We start from the raw sequence: 21945 nt of genomic DNA, 5'->3' as shown, positions 1-21945 counted from the left end.
ATAAAAAACAAGTACAAGCCCCTCCCTTGTCCCCCACCTCCTTCCCGCACCCTAACTGCTACCAGCCGCCTCTCTTCCTCATGTTTGTCCTTCTGTTTTCCGAATAAAGGACATCACTATTTAGCAACATTCGGGTGAGTGCCACTTTCATTTTTTTCTATCTGTGGATTGATAACAAGCCCCTCCCTACTTCCATCCAGTCAGCGCCCACATAGCGTTTTAGGACTGCGTTACACTGCGGCATAACGCTGCCATTAACCGTGTAAATGTGCCCAACTTTTTACTATTGATGCTGCGTATCCAGCATGAATAGTAAAAAACATATAATGTTAAAAATACTAAAAAAAAAAACAACATATTCTCACCTTCCACCGTCCGTGCCAGCCTTTCCCGATCCTCCGATCCCAAGAATGCATTGCAGCAATGACCGGAGATGACGTAGCGTTCTTGCGAGACCGCTACATCATCACGTGTTATTGCTGCAAGGCATTCTTGGGATCGGAGGATCGGGAAAGGCCTGGGCTGGATCCAGGGGCTGCCGGAAGGGGAGTATATAACTATATTTTAATTCTTTTTTTAACAGGGATATGGTGCCCACATTGCTATATAGTACGTAGGCTGTGTTATATAGTACATTGCTGTGCTATATACTACGTGAGCTGTGCTATATACCACGTGGCTGTACTATAAACTACATACATATTCTAGAATACCCGATGCGTTAGAATCGGGCCACCATCTAGCAGAAATATATCTGTCACACTCGTGAGAGCCGCCAGCCAATCCGTACATTGTGGTCCAATTTCTATGGTCATCTGAAAGCACCATTACGCTGCATAATTAAGTATCACTGCAGTCACTTATTACACTGCATTATCAGATATCACTACACAGTTATATCACAAAACATCTGGTATCTCTGCAGTCATATCACTCAGCATTACCATCTAGCAAGTCATATTGCACGGAATCATCAGGAATCAATGCACAGCCACATATTACATTGTAAGTGCAGATACACAATAATGCAGTGCAAAACATGGCTGTGCAGTGACTCTAACGCATACATTACACTGGAATATCAAGTATCACTACAGTCATATTCTAAATCATTTTGCATTCTTGTCCGCATTATATAGCATCATTGCACAGTAATAAGACTCCTCCATTAGTAGAGCAGTGAAACATCACACTATGGCGCAGTTTAACCCTCACTTTCTGCTGTAATAAAACAGCGGATTGTAGATCAGCGGTGTCGCTGCCACTCGTCTCACGTTCCTCTAAGTTTCAAGTTTATGACACATGAAACAAAAGTGGCGATGATGTGCGTGCAGCTAATAAATCCATCCTGGCAGCGGGCGTCCGACACTTCCCCGCATTTAAATAATATAAACGCATTGAGTGGATTTGTAATTATGTGCTCCGTCCAGAACACGACCAGAGGACTGTGCAGTAATTATCGTGATTGATAGATCGGAGAATTGTTTATATAACTCGTTTACAATGCAGCTTGTCTACTGCACCATAATTAGTGATCAAGAAGTACTGAGGATATGGAACGAGAAACCGAGAAATGCCGAAGTCACGAAATGATGAGCTGCAAGATGACGAGAGCACAAAACGATAATCAGTGGGACGCCGAGGGCACAAAAGGATGAGCAGCGAGATGACGAAGGCACGAAACGATGAGCAGCGAGATGACAAAGGCACGAAACGATGAAGGCACAAAACAATGAGCAGCGAGATGACGAAGGCACGAAACGATGAAGGCACAAAATGATGAGCAGCGAGACGACAAGGACATGGAACGAGAAACAGCGAAATGCCGAAGACACGAAATGATGAGCTGCGAGATGACTAGGGCACAAAACGATGAGCAGCGGGACGCCGAGGGCACGAAACGAAGAGCAGCGAGACGACGAAGGCACAAAACGAAGAGCAGCGAGACGACGAAGGCACGAAACGAGAAACAGCGAAATGCCGAAGGCACGAAATGATGAGCTGCGAGATGACTAGGGCACAAAACGATGAGCAGCAGGACGCCGAGGGCACGAAATGAGAAACAGCGAAATGCCGAAGGCACGAAATGATGAGCTGCAAGATGACTAGGGCACAAAACGATGAGCAGTGGGACCCGAGGGCACGAAAGGATGAGCAGCGAGACGACGAAGGCACGAAACGATGAAGGCACAAAATGATGAGCTGCGAGATGACTAGGGCACAAAACGATGAGCAGCGAGACGACGAGGACACGAAACGAAAAACAGCGAAATGCCGAAGGCACAAAATGATGAGCAGCGAGATGACTAGGGCACAAAACGATGAGCAGTGGGACCCGAGGGCACGAAACGAAGAGCAGCGAGACGACGAAGGCACGAAACGAAGAGCAGCGAGACGACGAAGGCACGAAACGAGAAACAGCGAAATGCCGAAGGCACGAAATGATGAGCTGCGAGATGACTAGGGCACAAAACGATGAGCAGCGGGACGCCGAGGGCATGAAACGAGAAACAGCTAAATGCCGAAGGCACGAAATGATGAGCTGCGAGATGACTAGGGCACAAAACGATGAGCAGCGGGACGCCGAGGGCACGAAACGAGAAACAGCGAAATGCCGAAGGCACGAAATGATGAGCAGCGAGATGACTAGGGCACAAAACGATGAGCAGTGGGACCCGAGGGCACGAAACGAAGAGCAGCGAGACGACGAAGGCACGAAACGAAGAGCAGCGAGACGACGAAGGCACGAAACGAGAAACAGCGAAATGCCGAAGGCACGAAATGATGAGCTGCGAGATGACTAGGGCACAAAACGATGAGCAGCGGGACGCCGAGGGCATGAAACGAGAAACAGCTAAATGCCGAAGGCACGAAATGATGAGCTGCGAGATGACTAGGGCACAAAACGATGAGCAGCGGGACGCCGAGGGCACGAAACGAGAAACAGCGAAATGCCGAAGGCACGAAATGATGAACTGCGAGATGACTATGGCACAAAACGATGAGCAGTGGGACCCGAGGGCACGAAAGGATGAGCAGCGAGACGATGAAGGCACGAAACGATGAAGGCACAAAATGATGAGCAGCGAGACGACGAGGACACAGAACGAGAAACAGCGAAATGCCGAAGGCACGAAATGATGAGCTGCGAGATGACTAGGGCACAAACCGATGAGCAGTGGGACGCCGAGGGAACGAAACGATGAGCAGCGAGACGAGGACATGAAACGAGAAACCGCAAAATGGCAAAGACACCAAGTGATGAGTAGTGAGACGACAAAAGGATGAAATAAGAAACGGGAACGCCGAGGGCACAAACCGATGAGCAGCGTGATGACGACGGCACGAAACAATGAGCAGGTGTCACAAAAGTGACTGACCCGGTATGAAATGACCCAACCGTAGGTCGGTCACCAACAGCACAAGGGAACACCGGGGACACAATTACAACGGTGGGCCCTGCGTTAGGGAACGGGGAATTGGACACCTCCTGCACTCTGCTAAGGATTTGCCCTGATCTCCCGGACGTCCCTATACAGGTTTTTTCAACCTGTCGTCTCGCTTGCCCTGCACCTATCCTTAAGTAGGGAATTGGCAAGTGAGGACCCTGGTCCCACCGCTGCACTAACACAATACAAAGGAAAGGTATGACAGACAAGGTAAAGAAAAACAACAATTAGCTCACTGCTGCAAAGCACAGCACAGGAGGAAAGAAACACCTGATACACCGGACTCAGCTGATGAACAACTACTCCCAGCAAGCTCCTTCTCCCAGCTTGGTCGCTGCAGAATGAACTAACAGTCAGATGATGCATCAGGTGACCTCTTGAAGGATGGTGGGAGTGGTCACCACCCACATCAGCTGACCCAGCAGCACTGCAATTACACCAGTGGCCACCTGGGAAACTGCAGTAACCCCCGATGACCTGAAAGGAAAAACGTTTTAATTTGAGGGAAACCAGATCTGCCACAAATCCAAAAATGGATCGTGACAGCAGGGAGATGATGAGGGCATAAAACGATGAGCAGCAAGACGGCGAGGGCACGAAACGATGAACAGTGAGACGATGATGGCAAGAAACGATGAGCAGTGAGATGTCAAGGGCATGAAACGAGGACCAGCGAGACAAGGCAAGGGCACGAACTGAGAAACAGTGGAAGGAAGAGGGCACGAAACAAGGAGCAGCGAGACAGAAAGGACACGAAATAAGGAGCAGCGAGACGACGAGGTCACGAAATGATGAGCAGAGAGACGACGAGGACACGAAACGATGACTAGTAAGAAGACATGGGCACGAAATGATGAGCAGCGAGAAGTTGAGGGCACGAAACGATGAGCAGAGAGACGACGAGGACACGAAACGATGACTAGCGAGAAGATGAGGGCACGAAACGATGAGCAGAGAGACGAAGACGACAAGAAATGATGAGCAGAGAGACGGCGAGGACACGAAATGATGACTAGCGAGAAGATGAGAGCACGAAACGATGAGCAGAGAGACGACGAGGACACGAAACGATGACTAGCGAGAAGATGAGGGCACGAAACGATGACTAGCGAGAAGATGAGGGCACGAAACGATGAGCAGAGAGACAACGACGACACGAAACGATGACTAGCGAGAAGATGAGGGCACAAAACGATGACTAGCGAGAAGATGAGGGCACGAAACGATGAGCACAGAGACGACGACGACACGAAATGATGAGCAGAGAGACGGCGAGGACACGAAACGATGACTAGCGAGAAGATGAGGGCACGAAACGATGACTAGCGAGAAGATGAGGGCACGAAACGATGAGCAGAGAGACGACGACGACACGAAACGATGAGCAGAGAGACGGCGAGGACACGAAACGATGACTAGTGAGAAGATGAGGGCACGAAACGATGAGCAGAGAGACGATGACGACACGAAACGATGAGCAGAGAGACGGCGAGGACACGAAACGATGACTAGTGAGAAGATGAGGGCACGAAACGATGACTAGCGAGAAGATGAGGGCACGAAACGATGAGCAGAGAGACGACGACGACACGAAACGATGAGCAGAGAGACGGCGAGGACACGAAACGATGACTAGTGAGAAGATGAGGGCACGAAACGATGAGCAGAGAGACGATGACGACACGAAACGATGAGCAGAGAGACGGCGAGGACACGAAACGATGACTAGTGAGAAGATGAGGGCACGAAACGATGAGCAGAGAGACGATGACGACACGAAACGATGAGCAGAGAGACGGCGAGGACACGAAACGATGACTAGTGAGAAGATGAGAGCACAAAACGATGAGCAGAGAGACGACGAGGACACAAAACGATGAGCAGAGAGACGGCGAGGACACGAAACGATGACTAGCGAGAAGATGAGGGCACGAAATGATGAGCAGAGAGACGACGAGGACACAAAACGATGAGCAGAGAGACGGCGAGGACACGAAACGATGACTAGTGAGAAGATGAGAGCACAAAACGATGAGCAGAGAGACGACGAGGACACGAAACGATGAGCAGAGAGACGGCGAGGACACGAAACGATGACTAGTGAGAAGATGAGAGCACAAAACGATGAGCAGAGAGACGACGAGGACACGAAACGATGAGCAGAGAGACGGCGAGGACACGAAACGATGACTAGTGAGAAGATGAGGGCACGAAACGATGAGCAGAGAGACGATGACGACACGAAACGATGAGCAGAGAGACGGCGAGGACACGAAACGATGACTAGTGAGAAGATGAGAGCACAAAACGATGAGCAGAGAGACGACGAGGACACAAAACGATGAGCAGAGAGACGGCGAGGACACGAAACGATGACTAGCGAGAAGATGAGGGCACGAAATGATGAGCAGAGAGACGACGAGGACACAAAACGATGAGCAGAGAGACGGCGAGGACACGAAACGATGACTAGTGAGAAGATGAGAGCACAAAACGATGAGCAGAGAGACGACGAGGACACGAAACGATGAGCAGAGAGACGGCGAGGACACGAAACGATGACTAGTGAGAAGATGAGGGCACGAAACGATGAGCAGAGAGACGATGACGACACGAAACGATGAGCAGAGAGACGTCGAGGACACGAAACGATGACTAGTGAGAAGATGAGGGCACGAAACGATGAGCAGAGAGACGACGACGACATGAAACGATGAGCAGAGAGACGACGACGACATGAAACGATGACTAGTGAGAAGATGAGAGCACGAAACGATGAGCAGAGAGACGGCGAGGACACGAAACGATGACTAGTGAGAAGATGAGGGCACGAAACGATGAGCAGAGAGACGATGACGACACGAAACGATGAGCAGAGAGACGTCGAGGACACGAAACGATGACTAGTGAGAAGATGAGGGCACGAAACGATGAGCAGAGAGACGACGACGACATGAAACGATGAGCAGAGAGACGACGACGACATGAAACGATGACTAGTGAGAAGATGAGGGCACGAAACGATGAGCAGAGAGACGATGACGACACGAAACGATGAGCAGAGAGACGGCGAGGACACGAAACGATGACTAGTGAGAAGATGAGAGCACAAAACGATGAGCAGAGAGACGACGAGGACACAAAACGATGAGCAGAGAGACGGCGAGGACACGAAACGATGACTAGCGAGAAGATGAGGGCACGAAATGATGAGCAGAGAGACGACGAGGACACAAAACGATGAGCAGAGAGACGGCGAGGACACGAAACGATGACTAGTGAGAAGATGAGAGCACAAAACGATGAGCAGAGAGACGACGAGGACACGAAACGATGAGCAGAGAGACGGCGAGGACACGAAACGATGACTAGTGAGAAGATGAGGGCACGAAACGATGAGCAGAGAGACGATGACGACACGAAACGATGAGCAGAGAGACGTCGAGGACACGAAACGATGACTAGTGAGAAGATGAGGGCACGAAACGATGAGCAGAGAGACGACGAGGACACGAAACGATGAGCAGAGAGACGGCGAGGACACGAAACGATGACTAGCGAGAAGATGAGGGCACGAAACGATGAGCAGAGAGACGATGAGGGCACGAAACGATGACTAGCGAGAAGATGAGGGCACGAAATGATGAGTAGAGAGACGATGAGGGCACGAAACGATGAGCAGAGAGACACGGCAAGGGCACGAACTGAGAAACAGTGGAAGGAAAAGGGCACGAAACGATGACTAGTGAGGAGATGAGGGCATGAAGCGATGTGTGAGAGACGGGGGCGGGGCCGGGGATCAGGAACAGTCAGATATCGAAGGCGGACGCGGAAAGTGGGAAACAACACTCCTCAGTCACACGCACCACGTGACTCATGCAAAATATCACGTGCTCGGTCACGTGCGGTTTTCTGTCTCCATCTTCGGCTGTTGGTGTAGAGATCGGAAATGTCCGTGCAGCGGCGAGAAAGCGAGGTGAGGACCGGGGAAGACGGGAGGAGGAGAGGAGGAGGACCGGGGAGGAGAAGAACCGTGGGAGGGGAGGAGGACCGGGGAGGAGGAGGACCGGGGGAGGAGGAGGACCGGGGGAGGAGGAGGACCGGGGGGAGGGGAACTGCCTGTGCCGGCCATGTATACTGTGTGTATATATATAGATAGATATATCTCCCCTCCTGTCATATACTTTATGCCATGGACTATAGCCCCCACCCTGGATCTGCCCCATCCACCTCCCCTATGCCATGGACTATAGCCCCCACAATGGACCTGCCCCATCCACCTCCCCTATGCCATGGACTATAGCCCCTACCCTGGATCTGCCCCATCCACCTCCCCTATGCCATGGACTATAGCCCCCACAATGGACCTGCCCCATCCACCTCCCCTATGCCATGGACTATAGCCCCCACAATGGACCTGCCCCATCCACCTCCCCTATGCCATGGACTATAGCCCCCACCCTGGACCTGCCCCATCCACCTCCCCTATGCCATGGACTATAGCCCCCACAATGGACCTGCCCCATCCACCTCCCCTATGCCATGGACTATAGCCCCCACAATGGACCTGCCCCATCCACCTCCCCTATGCCATGGACTATAGCCCCCACAATGGACCTGCCCCATCCACCTCCCCTATGCCATGGACTATAGCCCCCACCCTGGACCTGCCCCATCCACCTCCCCTATGCCATGGACTATAGCCCCCACAATGGACCTGCCCCATCCACCTCCCCTATGCCATGGACTATAGCCCCCACAATGGATCTGCCCCATCCACCTCCCCTATGCCATGGACTATAGCCCCCACAATGGACCTGCCCCATCCACCTCCCCTATGCCATGGACTATAGCCCCCACAATGGACCTGCCCCATCCACCTCCCCTATGCCATGGACTATAGCCCCCACCCTGGACCTGCCCCATCCACCTCCCCTATGCCATGGACTATAGCCCCCACCCTGGACCTGCCCCATCCACCTCCCCTATGCCATGGACTATAGCCCCCACAATGGACCTGCCCCATCCACCTCCCCTATGCCATGGACTATAGCCCCCACAATGGACCTGCCCCATCCACCTCCCCTATGCCATGGACTATAGCCCCCACAATGGACCTGCCCCATCCACCTCCCCTATGCCATGGACTATAGCCCCCACAATGGACCTGCCCCATCCACCTCCCCTATGCCATGGACTATAGCCCCCACCCTGGATCTGCCCCCATCCACCTCCCCTATGCCATGGACTATAGCCCCCACAATGGACCTGCCCCATCCACCTCCCCTATGCCATGGACTATAGCCCCCACAATGGACCTGCCCCATCCACCTCCCCTATGCCATGGACTATAGCCCCTACCCTGGATCTGCCCCCATCCACCTCCCCTATGCCATGGACTATAGCCCCCACAATGGACCTGCCCCATCCACCTCCCCTATGCCATGGACTATAGCCCCCACAATGGATCTGCCCCATCCACCTCCCCTATGCCATGGACTATAGCCCCCACAATGGACCTGCCCCATCCACCTCCCCTATGCCATGGACTATAGCCCCTACCCTGGATCTGCCCCCATCCACCTCCCCTATGCCATGGACTATAGCCCCCACAATGGACCTGCCCCATCCACCTCCCCTATGCCATGGACTATAGCCCCCACCCTGGATCTGCCCCATCCACCTCCCCTATGCCATGGACTATAGCCCCCACAATGGACCTGCCCCATCCACCTCCCCTATGCCATGGACTATAGCCCCCACAATGGACCTGCCCCATCCACCTCCCCTATGCCATGGACTATAGCCCCCACAATGGACCTGCCCCATCCACCTCCCCTATGCCATGGTCTATAGCCCCCACAATGGACCTGCCCCATCCACCTCCCCTATGCCATGGACTATAGCCCCCACAATGGACCTGCCCCATCCACCTCCCCTATGCCATGGACTATAGCCCCCACAATGGACCTGCCCCATCCACCTCCCCTATGCCATGGACTATAGCCCCCACAATGGATCTGCCCCATCCACCTCCCCTATGCCATGGACTATAGCCCCCACAATGGACCTGCCCCATCCACCTCCCCTATGCCATGGACTATAGCCCCTACCCTGGATCTGCCCCCATCCACCTCCCCTATGCCATGGACTATAGCCCCCACAATGGACCTGCCCCATCCACCTCCCCTATGCCATGGACTATAGCCCCCACCCTGGATCTGCCCCATCCACCTCCCCTATGCCATGGACTATAGCCCCCACAATGGATCTGCCCCATCCACCTCCCCTATGCCATGGACTATAGCCCCACCCTGGATCTGCCCCATCCACCTCCCCTATGCCATGGACTATAGCCCCCACAATGGATCTGCCCCATCCACCTCCCCTATGCCATGGACTATAGCCCCCACAATGGACCTGCCCCATCCACCTCCCCTATGCCATGGACTATAGCCCCCACCCTGGACCTGCCCCATCCACCTCCCCTATGCCATGGACTATAGCCCCCACCCTGGACCTGCCCCATCCACCTCCCCTATGCCATGGACTATAGCCCCCACAATGGACCTGCCCCATCCACCTCCCCTATGCCATGGACTATAGCCCCCACAATGGACCTGCCCCATCCACCTCCCCTATGCCATGGACTATAGCCCCCACAATGGACCTGCCCCATCCACCTCCCCTATGCCATGGACTATAGCCCCCACAATGGACCTGCCCCATCCACCTCCCCTATGCCATGGACTATAGCCCCCACAATGGACCTGCCCCATCCACCTCCCCTATGCCATGGACTATAGCCCCCACAATGGACCTGCCCCATCCACCTCCCCTATGCCATGGACTATAGCCCCCACAATGGACCTGCCCCATCCACCTCCCCTATGCCATGGACTATAGCCCCTACCCTGGATCTGCCCCCATCCACCTCCCCTATGCCATGGACTATAGCCCCCACAATGGACCTGCCCCATCCACCTCCCCTATGCCATGGACTATAGCCCCCACCCTGGATCTGCCCCATCCACCTCCCCTATGCCATGGACTATAGCCCCCACAATGGATCTGCCCCATCCACCTCCCCTATGCCATGGACTATAGCCCCACCCTGGATCTGCCCCATCCACCTCCCCTATGCCATGGACTATAGCCCCCACAATGGATCTGCCCCATCCACCTCCCCTATGCCATGGACTATAGCCCCCACAATGGACCTGCCCCATCCACCTCCCCTATGCCATGGACTATAGCCCCCACAATGGACCTGCCCCATCCACCTCCCCTATGCCATGGAGTATAGCCCCCACAATGGATCTGCCCCATCCACCTCCCCTATGCCATGGACTATAGCCCCCACACTGGATCTGCCCCATCCACCTCCCCTATGCCATGGACTATAGCCCCTACCCTGGATCTGCCCCCATCCACCTCCCCTATGCCATGGACTATAGCCCCCACACTGGATCTGCCCCATCCACCACCCCTATGCCATGGACTATAGCCCCCACAATGGATCTGCCCCATCCACCTCCCCTATGCCATGGACTATAGCCCCCACACTGGATCTGCCCCATCCACCACCCCTATGCCATGGACTATAGCCCCCACAATGGATCTGCCCCATCCACCTCCCCTATGCCATGGACTATAGCCCCCACACTGGATCTGCCCCATCCACCACCCCTATGCCATGGACTATAGCCCCCACAATGGATCTGCCCCATCCACCTCCCCTATGCCATGGACTATAGCCCCCACAATGGATCTGCCCCATCCACCTCCCCTATGCCATGGACTATAGCCCCCACACTGGATCTGCCCTCATCCACCTCCCCTATGCCATGGACTATAGCCCACACACTGGATCTGCCCCATCCACCACCCCTATGCCATGGACTATAGCCCCCACACTGGATCTGCCCCATCCACCTCCCCTATGCCATGGACTATAGCCCCCACACTGGATCTGCCCTCATCCACCTCCCCTATGCCATGGACTATAGCCCCCACACTGGATCTGCCCCATCCACCACCCCTATGCCATGGACTATAGCCCCCACACTGGATCTGCCCCATCCACCTCCCCTATGCCATGGACTATAGCCCCCACAATGGATCTGCCCCATCCACCTCCACTATGGCATGGACTATAGCCCCCACACTGGATCTGCCCCATCCACCACCCCTATGCCATGGACTATAGCCCCCACTGTTATGAAAGGCAATTCAGTATCACAATGGACATAGAGGTCAGAGCACATACAGTGACCTGACAATAACCCAAAATCATAGAACGAGCTCTGAGACGTGGGAACTCTGCAGACCGCAATCCCTAATCCTCTCCAAACAACACTAGAGGCAGCCGTGGATTGCGCCTAACGCTCCCTATGCAACTCGGCACAGCCTGAGAAACTAACTAGCCTGAAGATAGAAAATAAGCCTACCTTGCCTCAGAGAAATACCCCAAAGGAAAAGGCAGCCCCCCACATATAATGACTGTGAGTTAAGATGAAAAGACAAACGTAGGGATGAAACAGATTCAGCAAAGTGAGGCCCGACTTTCTTAACAGAGCGAGGATAGGAAAGATAACTTTGCGGTCTACACAAAACCCTAAAGAAAACCACGCAAAGGGGGCAAAAAGACCCTCCGTACCGAACTAACGGCATGGAGGTACACCCTTTGCGTCCCAGAGCTTCCAGCAAAAAAATTGACAAGCTGGACAGAAAAAATAGCAAACAAATAGCAAAGAAGAACTTAGCTATGCAGAGCAGCAGGCCACAGGAATGATCCAGGGAAAAGCAAGCCCAACACTGGAACATTGACAGGAAGCCAGGATCAAAGCATTAGGTGGAGTTAAGTAGAGAAGCACCTAACGACCTCACCAGATCACCTGAGGGAGGAAACTCAGAAGCCGCAGTACCACTTCCCTCCACCAACAGAAGCTCACAGAGAGAATCAGCCGAAGTACCACTTGTGACCACAGGAGGGAGCTTTGCCACAGAATTCACAACAGTACCCCCCCTTGAGGAGGGGTCACCGAACCCTCACCAGAGCCCCCAGGCCGACCAGGATGAGCCACATGAAAGGCACGAACAAGATCGGGAGCATGGACATCAGAGGCAAAAACCCAGGAATATCTTCCTGAGCATAACCCTTCCATTTAACCAGATACTGGAGTTTCCGTCTAGAAACACGAGAATCCAAAATCTTCTCCACAATATACTCCAATTCCCCCTCCACCAAAACTGGGGCAGGAGGATCAACAGATGGAACCATAGGTGCCACGTATCTCCGCAACAATGACCTATGGAATACGTTATGTATGGAAAAAGAATCTGGAAGGGTCAGACGAAAAGACACAGGATTAAGAACCTCAGAAATCCTATACGGACCAATGAAACGAGGTTTAAACTTAGGAGAGGAAACCCTCATAGGAACATGACGAGAAGACAACCAAACCAGATCCCCAACACGAAGTCGGGGACCCACACGGCGTCTGCGATTAGCGAAACGTTGAGCCTTCTCCTGGGACAAGGTCAAATTGTCCACTACATGAGTCCAAATCTGCTGCAACCTGTCCACCACAGTATCCACACCAGGACAGTCCGAAGACTCAACCTGTCCTGAAGAGAAACGAGGATGGAACCCAGAATTGCAGAAAAATGGCGAAACCAAGGTAGCCGAGCTGGCCCGATTTATTAAGGGCGAACTCAGCCAAAGGCAAAAAGGACACCCAATCATCCTGATCGGCAGAAACAAAGCATCTCAGATATGTTTCCAAGGTCTGATTGGTTCGTTCGGTCTGGCCATTAGTCTGAGGATGGAAAGCCGAGGAAAAAGACAAGTCAATGCCCATCCTACCACAAAAGGCTCGCCAAAACCTTGAAACAAACTGGGAACCTCTGTCAGAAACGATATTCTCTGGAATGCCATGTAAACGAACCACATGCTGGAAGAACAATGGCACCAAATCAGAGGAGGAAGGCAATTTAGACAAGGGTACCAAATGGACCATCTTAGAAAAGCGATCACAGACCACCCAAATGACTGACATCTTTTGAGAAACGGGAAGATCAGAAATAAAATCCATAGAGATATGTGTCCAAGGCCTCTTCGGGACCGGCAAGGGCGAAAGCAACCCACTGGCACGAGAACAGCAGGGCTTAGCCCGAGCACAAATCCCACAGGACTGCACAAAAGTACGCACATCCCGCGACAGAGACGGCCACCAAAAGGATCTAGCCACTAACTCTCTGGTACCAAAGATTCCAGGATGACCAGCCAACACCGAACAATGAACCTCAGAGATAACTTTATTAGTCCACTTATCAGGGACAAACAGTCTCTCCGCTGGACAACGATCAGGTTTATTAGCCTGAAATTTTTGCAGCACCCGCCGCAAATCAGGGGAGATGGCAGACACAATTACTCCTTCCTTGAGGATACCCGCCGGCTCAGACAAACCCGGAGAGTCGGGCACAAAACTCCTAGACAGAGCATCCGCCTTCACATTTTTAGAGCCCGGAAGGTACGAAATCACAAAGTCAAAACGGGCAAAAAACAGCGACCAACGAGCCTGTCTAGGATTCAACCGCTTAGCAGACTCAAGATAAGTCAAGTTCTTATGATCAGTCAATACCACCACGCGATGCTTAGCTCCTTCAAGCCAATGACGCCACTCCTCGAATGCCCACTTCATGGCCAGCAACTCTCGGTTGCCCACATCATAATTTCGCTCAGCAGGCGAAAACTTCCTGGAAAAAAAGCGCATGGTTTCATCACTGAGCAATCACAACCTCTCTGCGACAAAACAGCCCCTGCTCCAATCTCAGAAGCATCAACCTCGACCTGGAACGGAAGAGAAACATCTGGTTGACACAACACAGGGGCAGAAGAAAAACGACGCTTCAAGTCTTGAAAAGCTTCCACAGCAGCAGAAGACCAATTGACCAAATCAGCACCCTTCTTGGTCAAATCGGTCAATGGTTTGGCAATACTAGAAAAATTGCAGATGAAGCGACGATAAAAATTAGCAAAGCCCAAGAACTTTTGCAGACTTTTCAGAGATGTCGGCTGAGTCCAATCATGGATGGCTTGGACCTTAACAGGATCCATCTCGATAGTAGAAGGGGAAAAGATGAACCCCAAAAATGAAACCTTCTGCACACCAAAGAGACACTTTGATCCCTTCACAAACAAAGAATTAGCACGCAGGACCTGAAAAACTGTTCTGACCTGCTTCACATGAGACTCCCAATCATCCGAGAAGATCAAAATGTCATCCAAGTACACAATCAGGAATTTATCCAGGTACTCTCGGAAGATGTCATGCATAAAGGACTGAAACACTGATGGAGCATTGGCAAGTCCGAATGGCATCACTAGATACTCAAAATGACCCTCGGGCGTATTGAATGCAGCTTTCCATTAATCTCCTCGCCTGATTCGCACCAGATTATACGCACCACGAAGATCTATCTTGGTGAACCAACTAGCCCCCTTAATCCGAGCAAACAAATCAGATAACAATGGCAAGGGGTACTGAAATTTAACCGTGATCTTATTTAGAAGGCGGTAATCTATACAAGGTCTCAGCGAACCATCCTTCTTGGCTACAAAAAAGAACCCTGCTCCTAATGGTGACGATGACGGGCGAATATGCCCCTTCTCCAGGGATTCCTTTACATAACTGCGCATAGCGGCGTGCTCAGGCACGGATAAATTAAACAGTCGACCTTTTGGGAATTTACTACCAGGAATCAAATTGATAGCACAATCACAATCCCTATGCGGAGGTAGGGCATCGGACTTGGGCTCATCAAATACATCCCGGTAATCAGACAAGAACTCTGGAACCTCAGAAGGGGTGGATGACGAAATAGTCAGAAATGGAACATCACCATGTACCCCCTGACAACCCCAGCTGGACACCGACATGGATTTCCAATCTAATACTGGATTATGGGCTTGTAGCCATGGCAACCCCAACACGACCGCATCATGCAGATTATGCAACACCAGAAAGCGAATAACCTCCTGATGTGCAGGAGCCATGCACATGGTCAGCTGGGTCCAGTATTGAGGCTTATTCTTGGCCAAAGGCGTGGCATCAATTCCTCTCAATGGAATAGGACACTGCAAGGGCTCTAAGAGAAACCCACAACGCCTAGCATACTCCAAGTCCATCAAATTCAGGGCAGCGCCTGAATCCACAAATGCCATGACAGAATACGATGACAAAGAGCAGATCAAGGTAATGGACAGAAGAAATTTTGACTGTACCGTACCAATGGTGGCAGACCTAGCGAACCGCTTAGTGCGCTTAGGACAATCAGAGATAGCATGAGTGGAATCACCACAGTAGAAACACAGCCCATTCAGACGTCTGTGTTCTTGCCGTTCAACTCTGGTCAAAGTCCTATCGCACTGCATAGGCTCAGGTTTAAGCTCAGGTAATACCGCCAAATGGTGCACAGATTTACGCTCACGCAAGCGTCTACCGATCTGAATGGCCAAAGACATAGAATCATTCAAACCAGCAGGCATAGGAAATCCCACCATGACATCCTTAAGGGCTTCAGAGAGACCCTTTCTGAACATGGCTGCCAGCGCAGATTCATTCCATTGAGTGAGCACGGACCACTTTCTAAATTTCTGACAATATACCTCTATCTCATCCTGACCCTGACACAGAGCCAGCAAATTTTTCTCTGCCTGATCCACTGAATTAGGTTCATCGTACAGCAATCCGAGCGCCAGGAAAAACGCATCGATATTACTCAATGCAGGATCTCCTGGCGCAAGAGAAAATGCCCAGTCCTGAGGGTCGCCACGTAATAAAGAAATAATGATCTTAACTTGTTGAACTGGATCACCAGAGGAGCGAGGTTTCAAGGCCAGAAATAATTTACAATTATTTTTGAAACTCAGAAACTTAGTTCTATCTCCAAAAAACAAATCAGGAATAGGAATTCTTGGTTCTAACATGGATTTCTGATCAATAGTGTCTTGAATCTTTTGTACTCTTGCCGAGAGCTGATCCACAGATGAAGACAGACTTCTAATGTCCATCGCTACACCTGTGTACTGAACCACCCAAATGTCTAGGGGAAAAAAAAGGCAAAACACAGTGCAAAGAAAAAAAAATGGTCTCAGAACTTCTTTTTTCCCTCTATTGAGAATCATTAGTACTTTTTGCTTCCTGTACTGTTATGAAAGGCAATTCAGTACCACAATGGACATAGCGATCAGAGCACATACAGTGATCTGACAATAACCCAAAATCATAGAACGAGCTCTGAGACGTGGGAACTCTGCAGACCGTAATCCCTAATCCTCTCCAAACAACACTAGAGGCAGCCGTGGATTGCGCCTAACTCTGCCTATGCAACTCGGCACAGCCTGAGAAACTAACTAGCCTGAAGATAGAAAATAAGCCTACCTTGCCTCGGAGAAATACCCCAAAGGAAAAGGCAGCCCCCCACATATAATGACTGTGAGTTAAGATAAAAAGACAAACTTAGAGATTAAATAGATTCAGCAAAGTGAGGCCCGACTTTCTTAACAGAGCGAGGACAGAAAAGGTAACTTTGCAGTCTACATAAAACCGTAAAGAAAACCACGCAAAGGGGGCAAAAAGACCCTCCGTACCGAACTAACGGCACGGAGGTACACCCTTTGCGTCCCAGAGCTTCCAGCAAAATATTAGACAAGCTGGACAGAAAAAATAGCAAACAAATAGCAAAGAAGAACTTAGCTATGCAGAGCAGCAGGCCACAGGAATGATCCAGGGAAAAGCAAGCCCAACACTGGAACATTGACAGGAAGCCAGGATCAAAGCATTAGGTGGAGTTAAGTAGAGAAGCACCTAACGACCTCACCAGATCACCTGAGGGAGGAAACTCAGAAGCCGCAGTACCACTTCCCTCCACCAACAGAAGCTCACAGAGAGAATCAGCCGAAGTACCACTTGTGACCACAGGAGGGAGCTTTGCCACAGAATTCACAACACCCCACCCTGGATCTGCCCCATCCACCTCCCCTATGCCATGGACTATACCCCCCACCCTGGATCTGCCCTCATCCACCTCCCCTATGCCATGGACAATAGCCCCCACCCTGGATCTGCCCTCATCCACCTCCCCTATGCCATGGACTATAGCCCCCACCCTGGATCTGCCCCCATCCACCTCCCCTATGCCATGGACTATACCCCCCACCCTGGATCTGCCCTCATCCACCTCCCCTATGCCATGGACTATAGCCCCCACAATGGATCTGCCCCATCCACCTCCCCTATGCCATGGACTATAGCCCCCACACTGGATCTGCCCCATCCACCACCCCTATGCCATGGACTATAGTACTCAAGGTTCATAAGAGCCCAGCGGCCTCCATAATCCTTAAATGGAAGAAGTTTAGGACCACCAGAAGTCTTCCTAGACCTGGCCGTCCAGCCAAACTGCGCAATTGTGGGAGAAGAGCCTTGGTGAGAGAGGTAAAGAAGAACCCCAAGATCCCTGTGGCTGAGCTCCAGAGATGCAGTAGGGAGATGGGAGAAAGTTCCACAAAGTCATCTATCACTGCAGCCTCCACCAGTCGGGCCTTTGTGGCAGAGTGGCCCGACAGAAGCCTCTCCTCAGTGCAAGACATATGAAAGCCGCATAGAGTTTGCTAAAAAACACATGAAGGACTCCCAGACTATGAGAAATAAGATTCTCTGGTCTGATGAGATGAAGATAGATCTTTATGATGATAATTCCAAGCGGTATATGTGGAGAAAACCAAGCACTGCTCATCACCTGCCCAATACAATCCCCACAGTGAAACATGGTGGTGACAGCATCATGCTATGGGGGTGTTTTTCAGCTGCAGAGACAGGACGACTGGTTGTCATTGAAGGAAACATGAATGCGGCCAAGTACAGAGATATCATGGATGAAAACCTCTTCCAGAGGCTCTGGACCTCAGACTTGGCCGAAGGTTCATCTTCCAACAAGACAATGACCCTAAACACACAGCTAAAATAACAAAGGAGCGACTTCAGAACAACTCTGTGACCATTCTTGACCGGCCCAGCCAGAGCCTTGACCTAAACCCAACTGAGCATCTCTGGAAAGACCTGAAAATGGCATCCACCAACGTTCACCATCCAACCTGACGGAACTGGAGAGGATCTGCAGGAAGAATGGCCGAGGATCCCCAAATCCTGGAGTGAAAAACTTGTGGCACCATTCCCAAGAAGACTCATGACTGTACTAAAGGGGGCTTCTACTCAATACTGAGCAAAGGGTCTGAAGACTTGTGACCACGGGATATTTCAGGTTTTCTCTTGTAATAAATTTGCAAAAATTACTACATTTGTTTTTTTGTTTCTTTTTTTTCAGTCAAGATGGGGCAGAGTGAACATTAATGAGAAAAAATGAACTTTATAATATTCTTACCTTGATGGTATTTAATGTGACAATTCAAAATGCCTGACGTGGTTCGGTGCTTCCGCCAACTCTCTCCTCTTTCTGGACATTTGACTACTTTAATTCTGTAAACTTTCAAAAATGAGTTCTCCCCATTGTGCATTTTCACAAATGTTTGCTGCTCTGTAGTAGGAACCATTTTTATTCTTAGTATTTGTAAGGTGCTCGGCAAGGTGTCTTCAACTTTCTAAAAGTGTAAGCGACATAACGCAACTGCCATGTGATTCGCTCTGTACAATATGCAATGTGCTGCCAGCCGAAACTGATAAAGGCATCAGTCATGAGGCTCGCTCCACACGGCAAAGCACAAGAAGTTGTGTTTTTTAGTTTCAAAAAATTTTTATTGAAATTTTCAATAACAGTACGAAATTTAAATGTAGATGTACTCCCTCGCAGGGGAGTCTATAACTGAGAAATATATGAACATAAACTTATTTTGAACGTAGGGGAAGACAATACCAAGACAACATAGGGAGGAAACATTAGGGGAAAGGGTGACTGCATTTACATCTTAAAATGTATCAATCATTTTCCCCGCAGGTTCCAACCCCTGTGGGGACAGGCGTAGAGTCTGGCTCAAGAGTAGATTAGGCTGCAGGTCCATCCATGGACTCCATATCTTGAAGAACTGATCCCACATGTCATTTCTGGTAGCCTCAATGCATTCATAAAGCATGATTTTATTCATCCTATCCTTAACCAATTGTAGCGACAGCGTGGGGGACCTCCACTTCGAAGCGATGTGAATTTTAGTAGCCATAAAGAGGAAAGTAGCCAACTTAAATAGACTTTTAGGAAGAGTCGGGTGTCCCGCCCCAAGGAGGTTAACAGAGGCGTCCAAACTGTTTTTTCTCCCAGCAAGAAGTTGTTTATTGCCTCTCCTCTTCCTTTTTCTGCCTCTTCCCCCCCCCCTTCCCTGCCTGCCTTTCTGCCTCTCCCCCGCCTGCCTCTCCCCCACCTGCCTCTTTCCCACCTGCCACTCCTGCCTCTCCCCCGCCTGCCTCTTTCCCACCTGCCACTCCTGCCTCTCCCCCGCCTGCCTCTTTCCCACCTGCCTCTCCCCCGCCTGCCACTCCTGCCTCTTTCCCGCCTGCCACTCCTGCCTCTCCTCCTCCTGCCTCTCCCCCGCCTGCCACTCCTGCCTCTCCCCCGCCTGCCTCTTTCCCGCCTGCCACTCCTGCCTCTCCCCCGCCTGCCTCTTTCCCGCCTGCCACTCGTGCCTCTTTCCCGCCTGCCACTCGTGCCTCTTTCCCGCCTGCCACTCGTGCCTCTTTCCCGCCTGCCACTCGTGCCTCTTTCCCGCCTGCCACTCGTGCCTCTTTCCCGCCTGCCACTCGTGCCTCTTTCCCGCCTGCCTCTTTCCCGCCTGCCACTCGTGCCTCTTTCCCCCGCCTGCTTCTTTCCCGCCTGCCACTCGTGCCTTTTCCCGCCTGCCTCTTTCCCGCCTGCCACTCGTGCCTTTTCCCGCCTGCCTCTTTCCCGCCTGCCACTCGTGCCTCTTTCCCGCCTGCCACTCGTGCCTCTTTCCCGCCTGCCACTCGTGCCTCTTTCCCGCCTGCCACTCGTGCCTCTTTCCCGCCTGCCACTCGTGCCTCTTTCCCGCCTGCCACTCGTGCCGCTTTCCCGCCTGCCACTCGTGCCGCTTTCCCCCGCCTGCCTCTTTCCCGCCTGCCACTCCTGCCTCTTTCCCCACTTGCAGTTTGAATTTACAATGTGCACATTCCAATAAGAACAAACAAGCATTGCATGAACAGGGGTTTCCAAACATTTGACCGATTCTGTACATCATCCCCCTTATAATATAATTTCCATCTTGTATTCTGGTTGCAGCCTTTTTTCCTGTGAAGGTTGTAGTTGTTATATAATGGTGATTTATATGCTTTTCCCTCAGGTGGAAATTCGGGAGGATGAGGAGCAGCAGGTGAAGTTGGGGGAAATTCTGGAGCTGCTGGTGGCCGCCGGATACTTCCGAGCCAGAATTAAAGGCCTTTCCCCATTTGATAAGGTGATGATTGACACCTGTTGTGTGGTGCATGTGTCATGGCGTCTGACATGTGATGTGTTTCCTCCCTGCAGGTAGTCGGTGGGATGACCTGGTGCATCACAACTTGCAACTTTGACATTGACGTGGATCTGCTCTTCCAGGAGAACTCCACCATCGGACAGAAAATGTGGGGGAAGGATTTTATGTATCATTTTTATTGGTGGGGCAAAGCAGAGATCATATACATTGGTGATATCTCGCCCTCTCAGTGGACCCAGTATGCCCTGGGGAGCATGGCGCCAGTCTACAGCCTCCTCTCCAGTATGCCCCGGGGAGCCCGGTACCAGCCTACAGCCTCCTCTCCAGTATGCCCCGGGGAGCCCGGCACCAGTCCACAGCCCCCTCTCCAGTATGCCCCGGGGAGCCCGGCACCAGTCCACAGCCCCCTCTCCAGTATGCCCCGGGGAGCCCGGCACCAGTCCACAGCCTCCTCTCCAGTATGCCCCGGGGAGCCCGGCACCAGTCCACAGCCTCCTCTCCAGTATGCCCCGGGGAGCCCGGCACCAGTCCACAGCCTCCTCTCCAGTATGCCCCGGGGAGCCCGGCACCAGTCCACAGCCTCCTCTCCAGTATGCCCCGGGGATCCCCGCACCAGTCCACAGCCTCCTCTCCAGTATGCCCCGGGGAGCCCGGTACCAGTCCACATCCTCCTCTCCAGTATGCCCTGGGGAGCCCGGCACCAGTCCACAGCCTCCTCTCCAGTATGCCCCGGGGAGCCCGGTACCAGTCCACAGCCTCCTCTCCAGTATGCCCTGGGGAGCCCGGCACCAGTCCACAGCCTCCTCTCCAGTATGCCCCGGGGAGCCCGGCACCAGTCCACAGCCTCCTCTCCAGTATGCCCCGGGGATCCCCGCACCAGTCCACAGCCTCCTCTCCAGTATGCCCCGGGGAGCCCGGTACCAGTCCACATCCTCCTCTCCAGTATGCCCTGGGGAGCCCGGCACCAGTCCACAGCCTCCTCTCCAGTATGCC

At 52.0% G+C, this 21945-nt stretch overlaps 1 protein-coding gene across 2 annotated transcripts in view; it reads left to right on the top strand.

The window, feature by feature from the left end:
- The first annotated feature begins 7293 nt into the window (after nt 1–7293).
- CCDC93 (coiled-coil domain containing 93) overlaps nt 7294–21945 on the top strand; it is a 73063-nt gene continuing 58411 nt past the window's right edge. For both annotated transcript variants that reach the window (XR_011314600.1, XM_069732556.1), the window contains exons 1-3: nt 7294–7425; nt 20821–20934; nt 21006–21100. Coding sequence is in view for 1 of the 2 variants with exons in the window: in XM_069732556.1 (XP_069588657.1) it covers nt 7399–7425; nt 20821–20934; nt 21006–21100 (236 nt within the window). In the remaining variant the exon portion in view is untranslated. The remainder of the gene's footprint in view (nt 7426–20820; nt 20935–21005; nt 21101–21945) is intronic.

This window comes from Ranitomeya imitator, chromosome 7 (assembly GCF_032444005.1).
Source record: "Ranitomeya imitator isolate aRanImi1 chromosome 7, aRanImi1.pri, whole genome shotgun sequence".
In the NCBI taxonomy this organism is placed as follows: Eukaryota; Metazoa; Chordata; class Amphibia; order Anura; family Dendrobatidae; genus Ranitomeya; species Ranitomeya imitator.
Note: the sequence above shows the minus strand (reverse complement) of the source record. Positions and strands in the feature narration are given on the sequence as shown.